This window comes from Aureococcus anophagefferens (assembly GCF_000186865.1).
Source record: "Aureococcus anophagefferens unplaced genomic scaffold AURANscaffold_3, whole genome shotgun sequence".
NCBI lineage: Eukaryota > Pelagophyceae > Pelagomonadales > Pelagomonadaceae > Aureococcus > Aureococcus anophagefferens.
The window spans coordinates 1,917,841-1,932,124 of record NW_008705563.1 but is presented as its reverse complement, the minus strand read 5'-3'; the positions used below and the strand labels follow the sequence as shown (position 1 = coordinate 1,932,124).

General features: G+C 71.0%; 3 protein-coding genes across 3 annotated transcripts; 2 read left to right on the top strand and 1 right to left on the bottom strand.

The window, feature by feature from the left end:
* Positions 1-604: 604 nt before the first annotated feature.
* AURANDRAFT_61792 (hypothetical protein) lies at positions 605-3,886 on the top strand (the record flags this gene model as incomplete). The annotated part of the gene is made up of 1 exon (XM_009035687.1): positions 605-3,886. One exon carries the CDS (start codon positions 605-607, stop codon positions 3,884-3,886), a length of 3,282 nt encoding a protein of 1,093 aa, XP_009033935.1.
* A 1,204-nt stretch (positions 3,887-5,090) lies between these two features.
* AURANDRAFT_70896 (hypothetical protein) lies at positions 5,091-6,751 on the bottom strand (the record flags this gene model as incomplete). The annotated part of the gene is made up of 1 exon (XM_009035504.1): positions 5,091-6,751. The coding sequence occupies one exon, from the start codon at positions 6,258-6,260 to the stop codon at positions 5,091-5,093; it is 1,170 nt and encodes a 389-aa protein (XP_009033752.1).
* A 4,384-nt stretch (positions 6,752-11,135) lies between these two features.
* Positions 11,136-11,543, top strand: AURANDRAFT_8128 (hypothetical protein; the record flags this gene model as incomplete). The annotated part of the gene is made up of 1 exon (XM_009035317.1): positions 11,136-11,543. A coding segment is annotated over one exon (408 nt), but the record flags the coding sequence as incomplete, so codon positions are not given.
* Positions 11,544-14,284: the final 2,741 nt, after the last annotated feature.

Here is a 14,284-nt window from a genome sequence, read left to right as displayed (position 1 = left end):
GAACGGGCACGCCCGTGTCGACTCCGAATCGGACCCGCTCGGCTCGATTACGCGCATCGGCGCGGACGCGCCGACGCGCGAGAACGGGGGCGCGCGGACGACGACCAGCGGTCCGCGCGGACGTGGTGGTACCATACCCGACCCCTCGATGCGTAGCTGTCGCCGGAGAGTGACATGGCGCAGCTGCGCACCCGATCGGCGCCACCCGCCGAAGGTCGCTGCTCGAGCACGACCGCTCGCGCTCCGCTCGCGTCGTCCAGCCGCGCCACCGCGCGGAGAGGCCCGTCGGATGCATGGCTCGGCGCTCCTACGTTTTTTTCCGCGACGGAATCGGGGAACATGGCGCCGCGCACGGCGCAAAACACGCCTCCGAGGCGCTTCGACGGCTCTCGGGACAAGCCGAGGACATTGGCCGGGGGTAAAATCGCAGTGGCTTCGCGAGGGGTAAAGGTGCTCTGCACCGACGCTGCTCCACCTACTCGCTCGCGATGGACTGTGGCAATAGCATGGGCGCAGCGATTTGAGATCCTTACGTGCTTCAAGGCTTCAAAAACCGATCCTTACGTGCTGCCAAAGGCTTCAAAAAACACACACGAGCAAAAGCATGGCCACGTCGCCGCGGCCGCGGCGCGTCGCTGCCTCCGCGCTGCACGGCTCGCTGGTGCTCATCGCCGAGGGCTACGGGTCCGCGCGGGAGAAGGCGGACCGGGAGATCGCGAGCCTCGAGGCCGGCCCGTCGCCCGGCTACGTCGACGCCCTCGTGTCCATCGTCTCCGCGCGCGGCGACGACGCCGCGGGCCCGCACGGCCCGCGCGCGGCGACGGCCGCGCGGCTGCTCGCGTCCATCTGCCTGAAGAACGTGGCCGCGAAGCGCTGGCGGCCGCAGCGGGGCCGCGGCGAGCCCCTGGACGAGGACGAGAAGGCGCGGTGCCGCGCCTGGCTCTGCTCCGGCGAGCGGGGCGGCGCGCTCGAGGAGCAGGACCGCCGCGTCGCCGCGCAGCTCCGGCTCTGCCTCCGCAAGGTCGTCAAGGCGGACTGGCCCCGGGCCTGGCCCGAGGCGCCGCGGGGCTTCCTGGAGGCCTACGCCGCCGGCGGGCGCCTCGCGCGCGAGAGCCTCATGATGCTCGGCGCCGTCGTGAAAGAGCTCGCGCGCAAGGTGCTGCCCGGCGACCGGCGGGCCTTCGCCGGGGCGTCGCGGGAGCTCCTGCCGCCGCTCGCCGCCTTGCTCGAGACCGCGGCGTCGTCGCTGCTCCAGGCCGCCGCCGGCGGCCGCGAGAACGACGACGAGGCGCTCGAGGCGACGGCGGTGCTGTGCAAGACCGCGAGCCGGCTCGCGCTCGCGGCGGACCTGTCGACGGAGCACGGCGGCGCCGAGGCCTGCTACGGCGCCTTCCTGCGGCTCGACGTCCTCGCCTGCGAGGGCAACGGCACCGCGGACCCGCGGTGGCGGCGGAAGCTCCAGTGCGTCGTCGTTCCCGCGCGCGCGTTCGCGCGCGACGCGGCGGCGTTCGCGCGCTTCGCGGCGCCGTTCCTCGAGCGCGCCGTCGACGCGCTGGAGCGCACGCCCCTCCACGACCGGCTGACGGCGGCGGGCGCCGTCGCGCGGCTCGATCTCTGCGGGACGGCCGTGGACGCGGCCGCCGACGTCGACGCGTGCGGCCGCTTCGTCGCCGCGGGCGGCCCGCGGCTCGCGCGCTGGTGCCTCGAGAGCGGCGCGCTGGCGCTGTCCGTGCACGAGCTCGCGGAGTGGGAGGACGACGCCGAGGAGCACGCGCTCCGCGCGGACGACGCGGACGACGCGCGGCCGCGGGGGCTCGACGGCGACGACGACGGCGGCTTCGACCGCGGCGACGTCGACGACGGCGGCGACGAGCCCGGGGGCACGGGCGACGGCGCGCGGAGCGTGCGCGCCGCGGCGGAGCGGCTGCTGCTGGGCCTGCTGGACGCGTCGCGGCGGAGCCCGCAGCCGTCCGGCCTCGAAGCCGCGGTCCTGGACGGCGCGGTGGGCGCGCAGGCCGCGGAGGCGCTCCTCGGCGCCGTGGACCGCGTGTCGTCGTCGCCGGACGCGTTGCGGCGCCTGGGCAAGGAGGAGCTGGCCCACTTCCGCGGCTTCTTCGCCCGGGCGGAGGCGGGGCTCCGGGCCGGCGGCGTCGCCGCGGGCGCGCTCGCGGACGCGCTGCCCGACGACGCGCCGCAGCGCGTGCGCCGGTGGATCGGCGGCGCCCTGCCCCGCCTGCTGCGGGGCCTGCGGAACGCGGCGCTGGCGCCGCCCGTGGCGCTCCACGTCAACTTCTCGACGCGCGTCGTCCTCGCGGCCGTCCGGCGGCGGCTCTACTGGTTCGCGCGCTGCTGGGCCTTTTCGCTCTACGACGCGCCGGAGCTCATCGCACTCGTCTGCGGCGAGGCGAGCGCCGACGCGGCGGAGGGCGACGCGGCCGTCGCGCTCGGGGCTCTGGAGACCGTCCGGTGCTTCTGCGGCTTCGCCGCGTTCTCCGCGGAGAGCGCGGCGCTGCCGGCGCTCGCCGCCGCCGTGGGCCGCGCGCGGACGTTCGCCTTGCCGGACCACGTCGAGGTGGCCCTGCACTGCGCCGAGGCCTGCGGGCGGCGCGCGCTGGGCGCCGCGTCGGCGACGCCGGCCGTCGCGGTCGCCGTCGCGGAGGCGTTCCTCGGCCACGTCGAGGCGCTCTACGCCGAGGCGACGGCGGACGTGCCCGCGCCGCCGTCGCTCCTGGGCGCGCTGGCCGACGCCGCGCGCGTCGGCGTCGTCGCGGCGCGCGCGGGCGGCGCCGTCGGCGCCGTCGTCGACCGCGCGGCGGCGCTCGTGTCGGCGCTCTGCGACGCGGCGCGCGACCCGGAGCTCTGCTGCGCGGGGCCGGGCCTGCGCCTCTGGCTGGAGCTCGTGCGCAGCTTCGACGGCCAGGCGCCGGTGCCCGCGTCGCTGAGCGCGCTCGCGCGGCTCGCGCCGGCGCTCGTCGCGCCGCCGCGCGACCTCGCGCTCGCCGTCGACGTCTGCCAGGTCGTCGAGGCCTACTGCGTCCTCGGGCCCGAGCGGCTCCCGCGGGAGAGTTTGGACGCCCTCGCGGGGCCGCTGGCGGCGCTGGCGGGCGAGGTCAACTGGCGCGCGAACCGGGACGTCGACAAGTGCCTCGAGGCGTCGCTGGCCTGGTGCCCGGCCGTCGCGCTGGCCGCGCTGGGCCGCGACGACTTCAAGGCCATCAAGCTCCTCGCGCGGGACGCCCTCGAGGCGCGCGTGCCCGACGCCGTCAGGGCGCAGCACCTCGCGGTGCTCGCCCGCTGCCTCTGTCGCGACGCCGCGGCCGTCGCCGCCGCGCTGGGCGAGGGCCTGGCGCTGGACATTCTGCGCGCTTTTTTGGACCGGGCGCACGTGCGCGGCGACGCGCTGAGCGTCGACGACGTCGCGCGGGCGGCGCCGGGCGACGGCGTCCGCGTCCACCGCGCGAAGATGGGCGCGCTCGCCGCTTTGCGCCTGGCCGCGCTCGGCGACGGGCTGTTCCTATCGCAGCTCGACGCGACGCTCACGCTCGTCAACGAGGCGCTCCGGCTCGCGGCGGCGTCGACAGAAAACCCAACGGCCGCGCCCGTGCACCTTGCGCGCGCTCCGCGCGTCTCGGGCCGCGGCGACCGCGCGGACGGCCTCGACGGCGTCGCCGAGGTCGGCACGGACGACGACGACGACGCGGCCCTCGTCTTCCCGCTGGACACGCTCTCTGCGTGGCGGGTGGGCCACGACTGGGCCCAGGTCGACCTCGCGGCCGTCGCGCGCCAGGCCCTCGCGGACGCGTCCGCGCGCGTCGGGCCCGCGGCGTTCCGCGAGGCGCTCGACGCCGTCGACGCGGCGATTCTCGGGCAACTCGGGTTTAAGTAGTTTTATAGCGCACGCTGCGCCTTCCCTGTAATTCGCAACTCGTAGAGTAAGAATTTGGGAAGCGTAGCGGAGCAGAAGTTTCCACTAATAGCACGGTGGTGTGTTCTGCGTCCTCCGGGAGTTTAGGGAAAGGCATAGGGCTTCGCCATCGGCACCAAAATCGACGCGGTCGACTCCTACGCCTCCCTCGGGTTACTCCCCAGGTAGGAAAAATTCCACGCGCGCTAGCTCGTTCTCGGTCGCGCGCGGCGCGGGCGGCCGTCTCCGTGGGGGGGTCCGATACGCATCGAAACCGGGTGTGCGGGCGTCAGCGCGCGCGTCTCTGCCAGGAAATTGGTTCGTAGGGTGTACGAAACCCATGCGGACCCGGGCGCGGCGGGCCTGGGTCGTGGGGCGACGTGAGTCGCGTGTGATCGCGGCCGAGATCGTCTCGGTGAAACGAGCGGAGCCGGCGCGCCGCGCGCGCGGTGTCCGGGGCGCCGCAGAGCATCACGACGCGCCAGTACGGCGGCATTGGATGCGCGCGCGCGCACAAACAATCCCCGACTCTCTGTCGCACACTTTTCGCGCGCGCGTCTCGAGCAACGACCAACCGTTTTTTTCGGCCGATCCCGAGCGCGCGCGCGCGCGCGCCGGCACGACCGCAAACGAATTGATCGTTCGTGGGCGCCGCCGTACCGACGTGCCGCGGCGCCCCGGGGCGCCCCGCGACCCCGCGCGCGCAGCGCGCGGCGCGCGAGCGCTTCGCCGAGACGTCCTCGGCGCGGCCGACCGGAGCGACTGTCGCGGCCAGCGGGCCGGGCACGGCGTCGCGCCACGGGCTCCAACGGCACCACACGCTCTCGGGCGCCACATGCGCGGGCCATGAGCCGACGCATAAAGGTGCTCGCGAGCCAAAAAGATCGTCGCAGCTCATGCCGTGCGACACGGTGCGAAGCCGGAGGGTTAGCCTTGGAAGGCGTCTTGGAGGCCGTTGAAAATCCCGCAGCAGGGGTGTTCTTGAAGGAGGTTTGTTGTTGGTTGATGGTCGGAGATACATTTACTTCAATCGAGTGACCGCAAATTTCATTTGCTCGCTTTTGTTGTGTGTTTATAACACTTTTCAGCGACGAGGATCAAACGAGACTGACAGTGGTTACGTGCGCGAAGCTTTAGCTGTGGTTATCATTTCGGTCAACCAGCTGGAGTGGCTCGGTTTTTAAAATTAGGTCCACCAGGAGCCGGGCACCGCCGGGTCCGGCGACACGAGAATCCGGCCGGCTCTGGCCTCGTCGGCGAGGAGCGTCCGCAGGAGCGCGTTCGGCCGCGCGTAGAACGCCTCAAGCCGCGCGTGCGTCTCGTTCGTGAGCGTCGCGTTGCCGTAGACGTAGTGGCCCCGGTTCGCGACCTTTTTGGCGTGGGACGACGCCGGCGGCCCGTCGATGGCCGGCGCCGGCGCGCCGCGGCCGAGCAGGCTCAAGAGTACGCGTCGGTCCTGAAAGTAGTATTCGGACTGGACGACGATCACCTGCTCCGGGAAAAGGCGGATCCAATGCCGCAGGAACGTGTAATACAAACCCGTCAAGATGAGATTCGTGAACACCGGGCACCTCTCCCTCATCTCACCGCGCCCCCAGGGCCCGCGCCGCTGCTTTGGTCCCAGCACGCCCGCGCAGACCTCCCGCGGCTGCCCGCCGGCCCAGATCACGTAGTTCTTTTGGTACAGCTCGTACACGTCCCTGCCGCCCTCTTCGAAGAGCCGCTCCGCGCTCAGCGTCTCGCTCGCCGTCGTCCGCGTCACCGGCGTCGCCCAGGGCTTCTCGAGGTACGCGAGGTCGAGGAGCACGTGCGGCTCCAGCGTCGTCGCGATCTCGAGGCCGATGGGCTCCGTGCTCCAGTAGTTAAACAAGCTCCGCAGGCGGTCCATCGGCTCGCGGAGGAGCGCGACGACGACGGTCCGCGGCGACAGCTCGAAGAGCCGCGAGGCCGCGTCGGTGCCCCTGCACCACCCCCACAAATAGTTCGGCGTCGCGTCCATCCAGAGCTTGTCCGTGATGCCCTTCTTCATGTTGTCGGGCACGTAGCCGCTGTAGCAGCGCCTCCAGCTCTCGAGCGTTCCACCGCGGTACAAGCATCCCAACTCCTTGCTCTTCTGCCGGCACTTGTCGCGGGCGCGGTCGCCCAACTTCTTGACCCGGATGGTGTCGCAGTCGACGGTGTACTTGGCCGCCCAGTCGCCGTGTTTGACGATGGCGACAAAGGCGTCGGACGTGCCGCCCTTGTCCGAGCCGACGATGGCGAGGTGCGGAAAGGCGCCGCGGTCGACGACGACCGTGCGATTCGCGAAGCGGGCGTCGGCGACGCGCGCCGCGACGAGGAGCCACAGCCACTGCATGTCTCACGCGGCGAGCTGGAATCACATACATAATTTATGACAGCCACCATCTCTGCACTGTTTCAACTTGGGCTTCAAGCCAGCGTCATCATTGGCAGCCCCGCGCCGTGGGCATGGCGACGAGACGCCGCAAAGACGATGACGAGAGCGACGGCGGCGATGACGAGCGCTCGTCGTCCGACAAGCACATGAAGGACGCGAAAAACGACGACGCGGACGACGAAGGCGACGACGCCCAAATGTCCGCCAAGTCGTCCAAGGAACGCAAATCGAAAAAGAAGAAGCGAAGCGGCGGCTCGGACCGGAAGAAGAAGCGCAGGCGCGATGACTCGGACTCCTCGGACGCGTCGCGACGGCGGCGCAAGCCGTCGCGGAAGCGCCGGTCGTCGCGGCGGTCGCGGCGGCGGCGGCGGAGCCGGTCGCGGTCGTCGTCGTCGGAATCGCCCCGGCGGCGGCGGCGGCGCCCGTCGTCGCGGCGGCCCGACCGCGGCGGCGGCGAGGACCGGAGCCGCCTGCCGCGGCGGCCCATCCTGGGCACGGACACGTCCGAGAGCTCCGAGTTCGAGCACCGGTCCCTCGCCCGCAAGCCCAGCCACGGCGATCACGAGTCCGACAGCGACGACTCCTACGTGGGCTACGCGAAGATGCTGCGCCTGCGCGAGCGCGCGAAACCGATCGACCCCACCGCCCATCTCGAGAAGGTCGGCCGCCACGTGAAGCTGCCCCGCGACTTCGACCGCGTCCACGCGTCCGTCGTCGCGCGGCTCCGGACGCAGATCGACCTGGGCATCATCACGCCCACAGAATTATGCGATCCCTTGATGCTCAACCGCCTCGCGTCCATGGCCGAGCCCGAGGCGATGGCGGTGACGGAGCAGTTCCTCTCCATCGACCTCCGCAGGGTGCGCAACAAGGCGTCGTCTTTGTCGCGCATCATCCGCAAGTTCCTCGACGAGAAGAACATGGCGCTGCAGAAGGAGGAGAAGCTGCGGCGCATCGAGGCCAAGGCCGACCGCACGGCCGCGGCCGCGGCTGCGGCGGACGCGCGCGCGTCCATGCCCGAGCAGCTGCCCGACGCGGCCGCGGCCGTCTTCGCCAAGGCCGCGTCCGCCGTCGCCGACGCCGAGGGCGACGACCCGGAAACCGGCGCGTCCGCGGCCATGGACGACGACCTCCCGGACTACGAGGAGCCGGACATCCTCGCGTAGTAACATTCGGGCCCGGAGTATCTTCAAGTTGAAGTTCAACCGTAGACGTATCTTAACGTCTGTAGACAGGGGCAGCCGAAAAGACACCGAAAGGTGGTGGGCGCCGAAGGTGGGACAGGGGCTGCGGAATCCCTGGGAGCCGCCCCGGTGGGAGGGAGGGGCTCTTCGCGGCCATGGCGCGCGCCGAGCGCGACGGCGCGCCGAAGATCTGGGGGGCAGATATTGAGAACATCTCATTGCTCTTCTCGCACTCGATGAAACTCCAGCGTGAAGTAAGCCAGCGGCGCGACGAGAACGTGCGCCTCTCGCGCATGCTCGACGTCGAGCGCGACCTCAAGCACAGTTCCGTCAAGGCGAAGCGCGCGAGCTTCACGGCCGAGTCGACGTCCGGCTGGGCGCCGGCGCCCCGGAGTCCGCCGACCCAAGAGGAGCGGTCCCCCGCGCCGTCGCCCGCGGCGTCGCCCGTTCTCCCGGCCGCGAGGGCCGCGCCCGCCTCCCTAGAGTCGAGCCGCATGTCCGCCGCGCGGCGCATCAGCTTCGAGCAGCGGGCGCCGACGATGAGCATCGACGACTCTCCGGACCGGCTCTCGAACTTGCCGGAGCCCATCCCCTGGGAGGACGCGAACCGGCAGCGAGCGTGGGGCACGACGCGCTGGACCGTGCCCGTGTCGCTCGCCGCTTCCACCGAGGTCGACGACGACGCCGCGGACTACGACGACGGCATGGAGTTCTACGACGACGTGGAGCGGCGCCTGCCAAAGGAGGCCAAGCCCAAGGCCGAGGGCCGCTGGTGGTGGGAGCGCCTCGGCCTCGTGTCCTGCGTCGGCTTCGAGGGGTCCTGCCTCGACGCGGCCCAGAGCTGCTACGACCCGGGGCCGCCGCCGCCGGACCGCCGCGATTCCGACTGCAAGCCCTACGACCGCGTGCCCAAGCCGAGCCCGAAGGCCCGGCCGCGGCTCCGCCTTCGCGAGACGCCGCAGTGAGGCGCGCGCTTTTGTATGTGTAGAGTTCCGCGAACCTTAGTCCGGCCCGACGCGGCGGATGACGTTCGTGCCCGTGACCGACGAGTCCGCGCAGACGATGTCGCCGTCCGCGTGGAACACGGCCCAGGACGACGGCGGCTTGCCCTCGCCGACGACGTAGGTCAGCGTCGAGTCGGCGAACTCGAGCCGCTCGCCAACGACGGCGAGCTTTGGGAGGACGGGGAGGATCTCGACCTCGAGGTCCAGGCGCCCGCGCTCCAGGTCCCACGTGAGCAGTTCCCGGTTCGGCATGTAGCCGCCGAGGAAGGGGACGCGCGCGAGCGACGACGTCCAGACGAGCTCCCACCGCCCCGCGAAGGACGCGCGCGTCGGCGGGCACGGCCGCGCGGCGCGGAGCGCGTCGAGCGCGTCGGCGACGGCCCCGCCGGAGACGTCGCGGTCGCGCGCGCAGGCGGCGACGACTCGCCTCGCGCGGTCCGTCGCCGCCGCCGCCGCGAGCGCCTCGACGCTCGCGCCCCGCGTCAGCCACGGCCGCAGCGCGGCGAAGGCCGCGTAGCCGCCGTCGACGAGCGGCCGCAGCGGCGGCGTCTCGCCGAGGGCCCAGAACGCGCCGAGCGCCGTCGGCCGAGCGCGCGCGTAGGCGGCGCGGAACGCGTCCGGGCCCGTGAGCACCTCGCCGCCGCCGCGCACGGCGCGGATGGATCGCATGCCGTCGGCGTAGCTCACGACGCCGCCGTAGTCGTCGGCTTCGATGTCCACGAAATCCATGTCCGCGCCGTTCGACGTCAGGTGGTCCACCTCCCATTGGCACGCCCAGCACTTGGAGTCGTAGAGCAGCGTCAGCGACTCGTCGTCGGAAGCCCCAGCGCTGGCAGCTATTGTGGGCCCGGGCGCCGCAGTCAAGGACGAAGGCCGCTGCAAGCACGCGGCGCGCGAGCAAACGAGCGCGAAGAGCGCGGCGCGCGCCATTCTACTCTCGGGTCAGGCCAGTGCGCATCACGCGCCCGAGGCCGAGTGGCTCATCTAAGGTTTATGTTGATCTTCAACATTGATGATTAACACCTCTCGTTGAAGGTCTACAATTGCCGATAAAGCATCTCGACAAAGCTCAATTCTGTTGGCCGCGCGGGCTGCTGTCTCGTGGTCGTAGCGCACCTGCGAGGCCGCCGGCATGGGGTTCCCGGACATCGAGGCGAGCGAGATCGGGAACACGGGCCTGCTCTGGCTCTTCGTCTCCTATGGCTACGCGCTCTTTTGGGCGTCGAATCAGATCTCGGAGGGCTCGGACCTGCTCCTGCTCGTGCCGTCGCTCGCGGGCATCGTCGGGAGCTGCGTGCTGCCCGTGCTCGGCGCCGTGCCCGACGGCGCGATCATGCTCTTCAGCGGTTTGGGCAGCGTCGAGGAGGCTCAGGAAAACCTCGCCGTGGGCGTGGGTGCGCTGGCGGGCAGCACGATCATGCTCCTCACGGCGCGCGGCCGGCGTCTCCCAACGCGCCCGAGAACGTCGAGATGACGCGTCGCTCTTGTCCCCCAGGTGCCCTTCGCCCTCGCGCTCTACGCCGGCCGCGTCGATCTAAAGGACGACGGCGACGCGAACTACGGCAAGAAGCCCAAGCTCACGAAGCTGCGGAGCTGGACGGGCGCGGGCGTCCAGCCGGGGGCCCAGGTGCGCTCCGGCGCCGTCGTCATGTGCCTCACCTGCGTGTCCTACGGCATCGATTCCGGCGTCCGCCGCGTTTCACAAGGAAAAAAACACGACGCGTTTCCCGCGCGCCAGGCATCATCCAGGGCCCGGCCTTCTTCCTCGCCGGCGAGTCGGCGGCGGACGTCGCCGCGGGCGAGCGCCAGTGGGCCCTCGCGGGGCTCGTCGTCACGCTCGGCGGGTTCGTGAGCTACCTCGTCTACCAGGTCCGGTCCACGGACGTCGAGGCCTCGAAGCAGATGAAGCAGGAGTCCGTGATCAAGTCCATGATGATGAAGGGCGAGGTGTCGCTCGCGACCGCCGGCGTCTTTATTTCGACGCTTCCGCGCGGCGCGACCCGCGCGGACCGCAGGCGGGCGCGATGGCGGACCTCGTCAAGGACGTCGACGACAGCGCCGCGCCCGGCGCGTACGGCACGGTCGGCGTCGCGGACGCGGCCAAGGCGAAGATCGGCGACATCGTGCGGCCCTTCTTCAACCGCTTCGACCGCGACAAGAACGGCAAGCTCGACATCCAGGAGGTCGAGAACGTCTTCCGCGACCTCGGGGAGCATCCGACGCCGGCGAACATCAGCGTCCTGTGGCCGTGACGATTCTCGAGAGATTTGGGGTGGGAAAACGATGAAAAATCGTCACCGTCATGCTTGGTAGGACAAGATGCAGATCCTCTTCAACGAGCTCGACGCGGACAAGAGCGGCGAGATCGACTTCGAGGAGCGCGTCGCGCGGCGTCTTTCTTTTGCTCGCGCTCCGTTCGAGCGGCGGCCGGCAGGTTCGTGCACGGCATCTGCAACCACGTCATCAGCAGGACGTCCGAGACGGAGCACACGCACGCGCTCGCGTCGGCGATCTCGTCGGTCAACGACGACGACGACGACGAGGAGGAGGACGAGGAGGAGGAGATCCCCGACGACATCGCGGACCTCACGCCGGCGCAGCAGCAGACGGTCATCAAGCGCCGCGCGTTCACGACGCTGGCCGTCGGCACGGCCGTCGTGTTGATCTTCAGCGACCCCATGGTCGACGTCATGTCGGAGATCGGCGCCCGCACGGGCATCTCGCCCTTCTACGTGTCCTTCGTGCTCGCGCCCCTCGCGTCGAACGCGTCGGAGCTGCTCGCGTCGTTCTACTACGCGCAGAAGAAGACGCGGAACTCCATCACGATCTCCTTCACGGCCCTCGAGGGCGCCGCGTCCATGAACAACACGTTCTGCCTCTCCATCTTCATGGGGCTCATCTACTTCAAGGGCATCGCGTGGCAGTACTCCGCGGAGACCATCGCCATCGTCTTCGTCCAGCTCGCCGTCGGCGCCGTGCTCACGAAGAAGACGCTCACGATGCGCGACGCGGCCATCGTGCTCTCCTTCTACCCCGCCTCCATGCTCCTCGTCGCCGGGCTCGAAGCCATGGGCCTGGACTGAGCGGCGCGCCGCGCGCGCCTCGCCGCCGCGGCGGTCCCCCCCCCCTCGCCCCCCCCGTTGTTGAAATGTAAGCGGGTGTCGCCTTAGTCGTCGCGCTCCAGCGCGGCCATGGCGTCCCGGACGAGCGCGGGGTCGAGCGCGCCGAAGAACGCGGCGCCGAAGTCGCCGGCGCCCGCGAGGACCGCGTCGTGGACCGCGACGTCGCACGCGCCGCGCGGCCGCTCGCAGCGGTGCGGGCAGCCGCGCTCCGGCCCGTCCCAGAACTCGAGCACGAGCACGCGCCGCGCGCCGGCCGTCACCCGGTCGACGTGGTGCCGCTTGAGCGACAGGAAGACGACGGCGTCGCCCGGGTCCCGAAACACGTCCGCGTGCGACACCGCGGCGCCGTCCTCCAACGTGCGGAACGCGCCGCCCTCGAAGGCCGCGTCGAGCATAACGTCGACGGTCACGAGGCTCCCCGCGTCGACGTGCTGCGGGTCGAAGAGCCCCCCGCCGGGCGTCACGACGTGGTGCTCGGCGACGCGCAGCTCGAAGCGCTGGGACGCGTCGCCGCCCTCGGCGACGTGCTTCGCGAGCGCGACGCCGCGGAGCTTTGCGTAGGTTTCCGGCAGGCGGCGGCGGAACGCGCGCTCGTAGCTCAAATACGTCACGATGCGCGTGTCGTCGTGGGACCGGCTCTGGATCTGCTCCGGCCGCGTCTGCGTCGCCGCGAAGGCGCGGATCTCCGCGACCTCCGCGGCGCTCAGCAAGCCTCGGTGGGCCGCGACGGCCGTCTTCGAGGCGGTTGTTGGGGTCGCGTTGCGTCGGTGCAACGGCTGCGTCGAGACGGCCGTCTTCGTTGGGTGATACGCCGCCGACGCGACTGAATCCACGGCTGTTGGCGCCATGGCACGCGTGCACAGCCAGCATAATGCGCCCGCCCAAAGCCGATCGATGGTGGGACAATCACGGCGGTGCAGCATCGACCCCGCGCGACGGTGATGAAGCAGTGAAGCATGGAGAGCCCGAAGAGAAGCAGCCCCTGAAGGAGCAGCCCCGCCGCCGACCCATGGAGGCCAAGGACGCCTCCGACGACGACGGCGACGGGTTCTGGCCGACGCGCCCGAAGGCCTCCAAGGACGACGGCCGGCCCTCGGACCTGCGCCTGTCGCCCGCCGAGGGCGACCCGGCGTCCCTCGACGACATCCTGCTCAGCGAGGGCAAGGATGACGACGACGAGCCGTCGTCGCCGTCGCGGCCGTCGGAGGTCAAGGACGCCAAGGAGATCGGCAACCGGCAGCGCACGCTGTCGCGGACGCTGAGCGGAGCGTACCGCGCGACGCGCGCGCGCGTGACGCGGACGTCGAGCGACGACGGCGACAAGGCGCGAAGAAAGGTCGAGGCGCTCGTCGGCGTCCTCGCCAACGCCCAGGCGACGTCGACGAAGCTCCTTAAGGCCGCGAGCCAGCTGCGGGTGCTCGCGATGGACAAAGACGCGAAGGCGGCCGTCGTCGACGCGGGCGCGGTGCCGCGCCTCGCCGTGCCGAATTCAAATCTTCAACTCGACTTCAATGTGCGCGTACGCGACGGCTTCGACGCAACATCTTCGGCTGTGCTTCGAGAACTCGACGAGAGCGATCGATTCGTCCAAAAATCGGCCGAATCGACTTCGATGTGACCGAGCTCGAGAATTCTCAAGTTTGGTCGGGACCACCCAAACCAGTGGTTGAATTCGGCGCAGGCACCTCGTGCGCCTCGCGGACCCGGCGACCTGCGGCCGCGCGTCGCCGCCGGTCACGGAGGCCGCCGCGCGCTGCCTCTGGAACCTGGCGATCTCGGACCGGAACAAGTTGAGGATCGCGCAGCACGGCGGCGTCGCCGCGCTCGTCGCGCTCGCGCGCGACGGCGCGACGGTCGGCGCCAAGGAGGCCGCGGCCGGCGCGCTGCGGAACCTCGCCGTCGACAAGGCGAACCAGGTCGCCGTCGTCGCCGCGGGCGCGATCCCGCCGCTCGTCGAGCTCCTCCGCGACGGCGGCTCGCTCCGCTGCGCGACGCCGCGGACCGCGACGTCCGTCGCCGCGGGCGCCGAGTGCGCCGCGCGCTGCCTCTGGAACCTCGCCTTCGACAACGCGGCGAACCAGGCGGCCATCGTCGCCGCGGGCGCCGTCGAGGCGCTCTGCGACCTCTGCGGCAGCGGCGGCACGACGCCGTGCCGCGAGGGCGCCGCGGGCGCGCTGCGGAACCTGTCCTACGAGAACGACGACGCGCGGTCCCGCATGGTCGCCTGCGGCGCCGTCGACACGCTCCTGGGCATGGAGGAGGTCTCCGAGACCGCGTCGAAGCACGCCGTCGCCCTGCTCAAGCACGTCGCGGACCTCGACGCGTGCCGGCCCATGGTCGCCAAGGCGCTCCACCTGCGATGGCGCGACGCGACCATCGACATCATCCGCGCCACCATCGACGCCCACTTCCGCGAGGCCATCGTCGCCAAATCCGGCGACCTTTAAGAGCTTCACTGCCGGCTAAGCTAAAGTTAACCGGTTCAAAGAGCAGCGAAGCCGTGCAGTTTTGACGTCACGGCTTTGCCTCGCTCCGGGCTCGGACGCGCGATGCAGCGGTTCCAGGACTTGGCGCGGCGCTCGGTCTGTGGACCATGTCGCGCCTTGGGCCCGGGTGCGAGTCGCTCGGGAAAGACCATCGGTCGAAGGCGAGCAACTTAGTTCGCGTCGGGG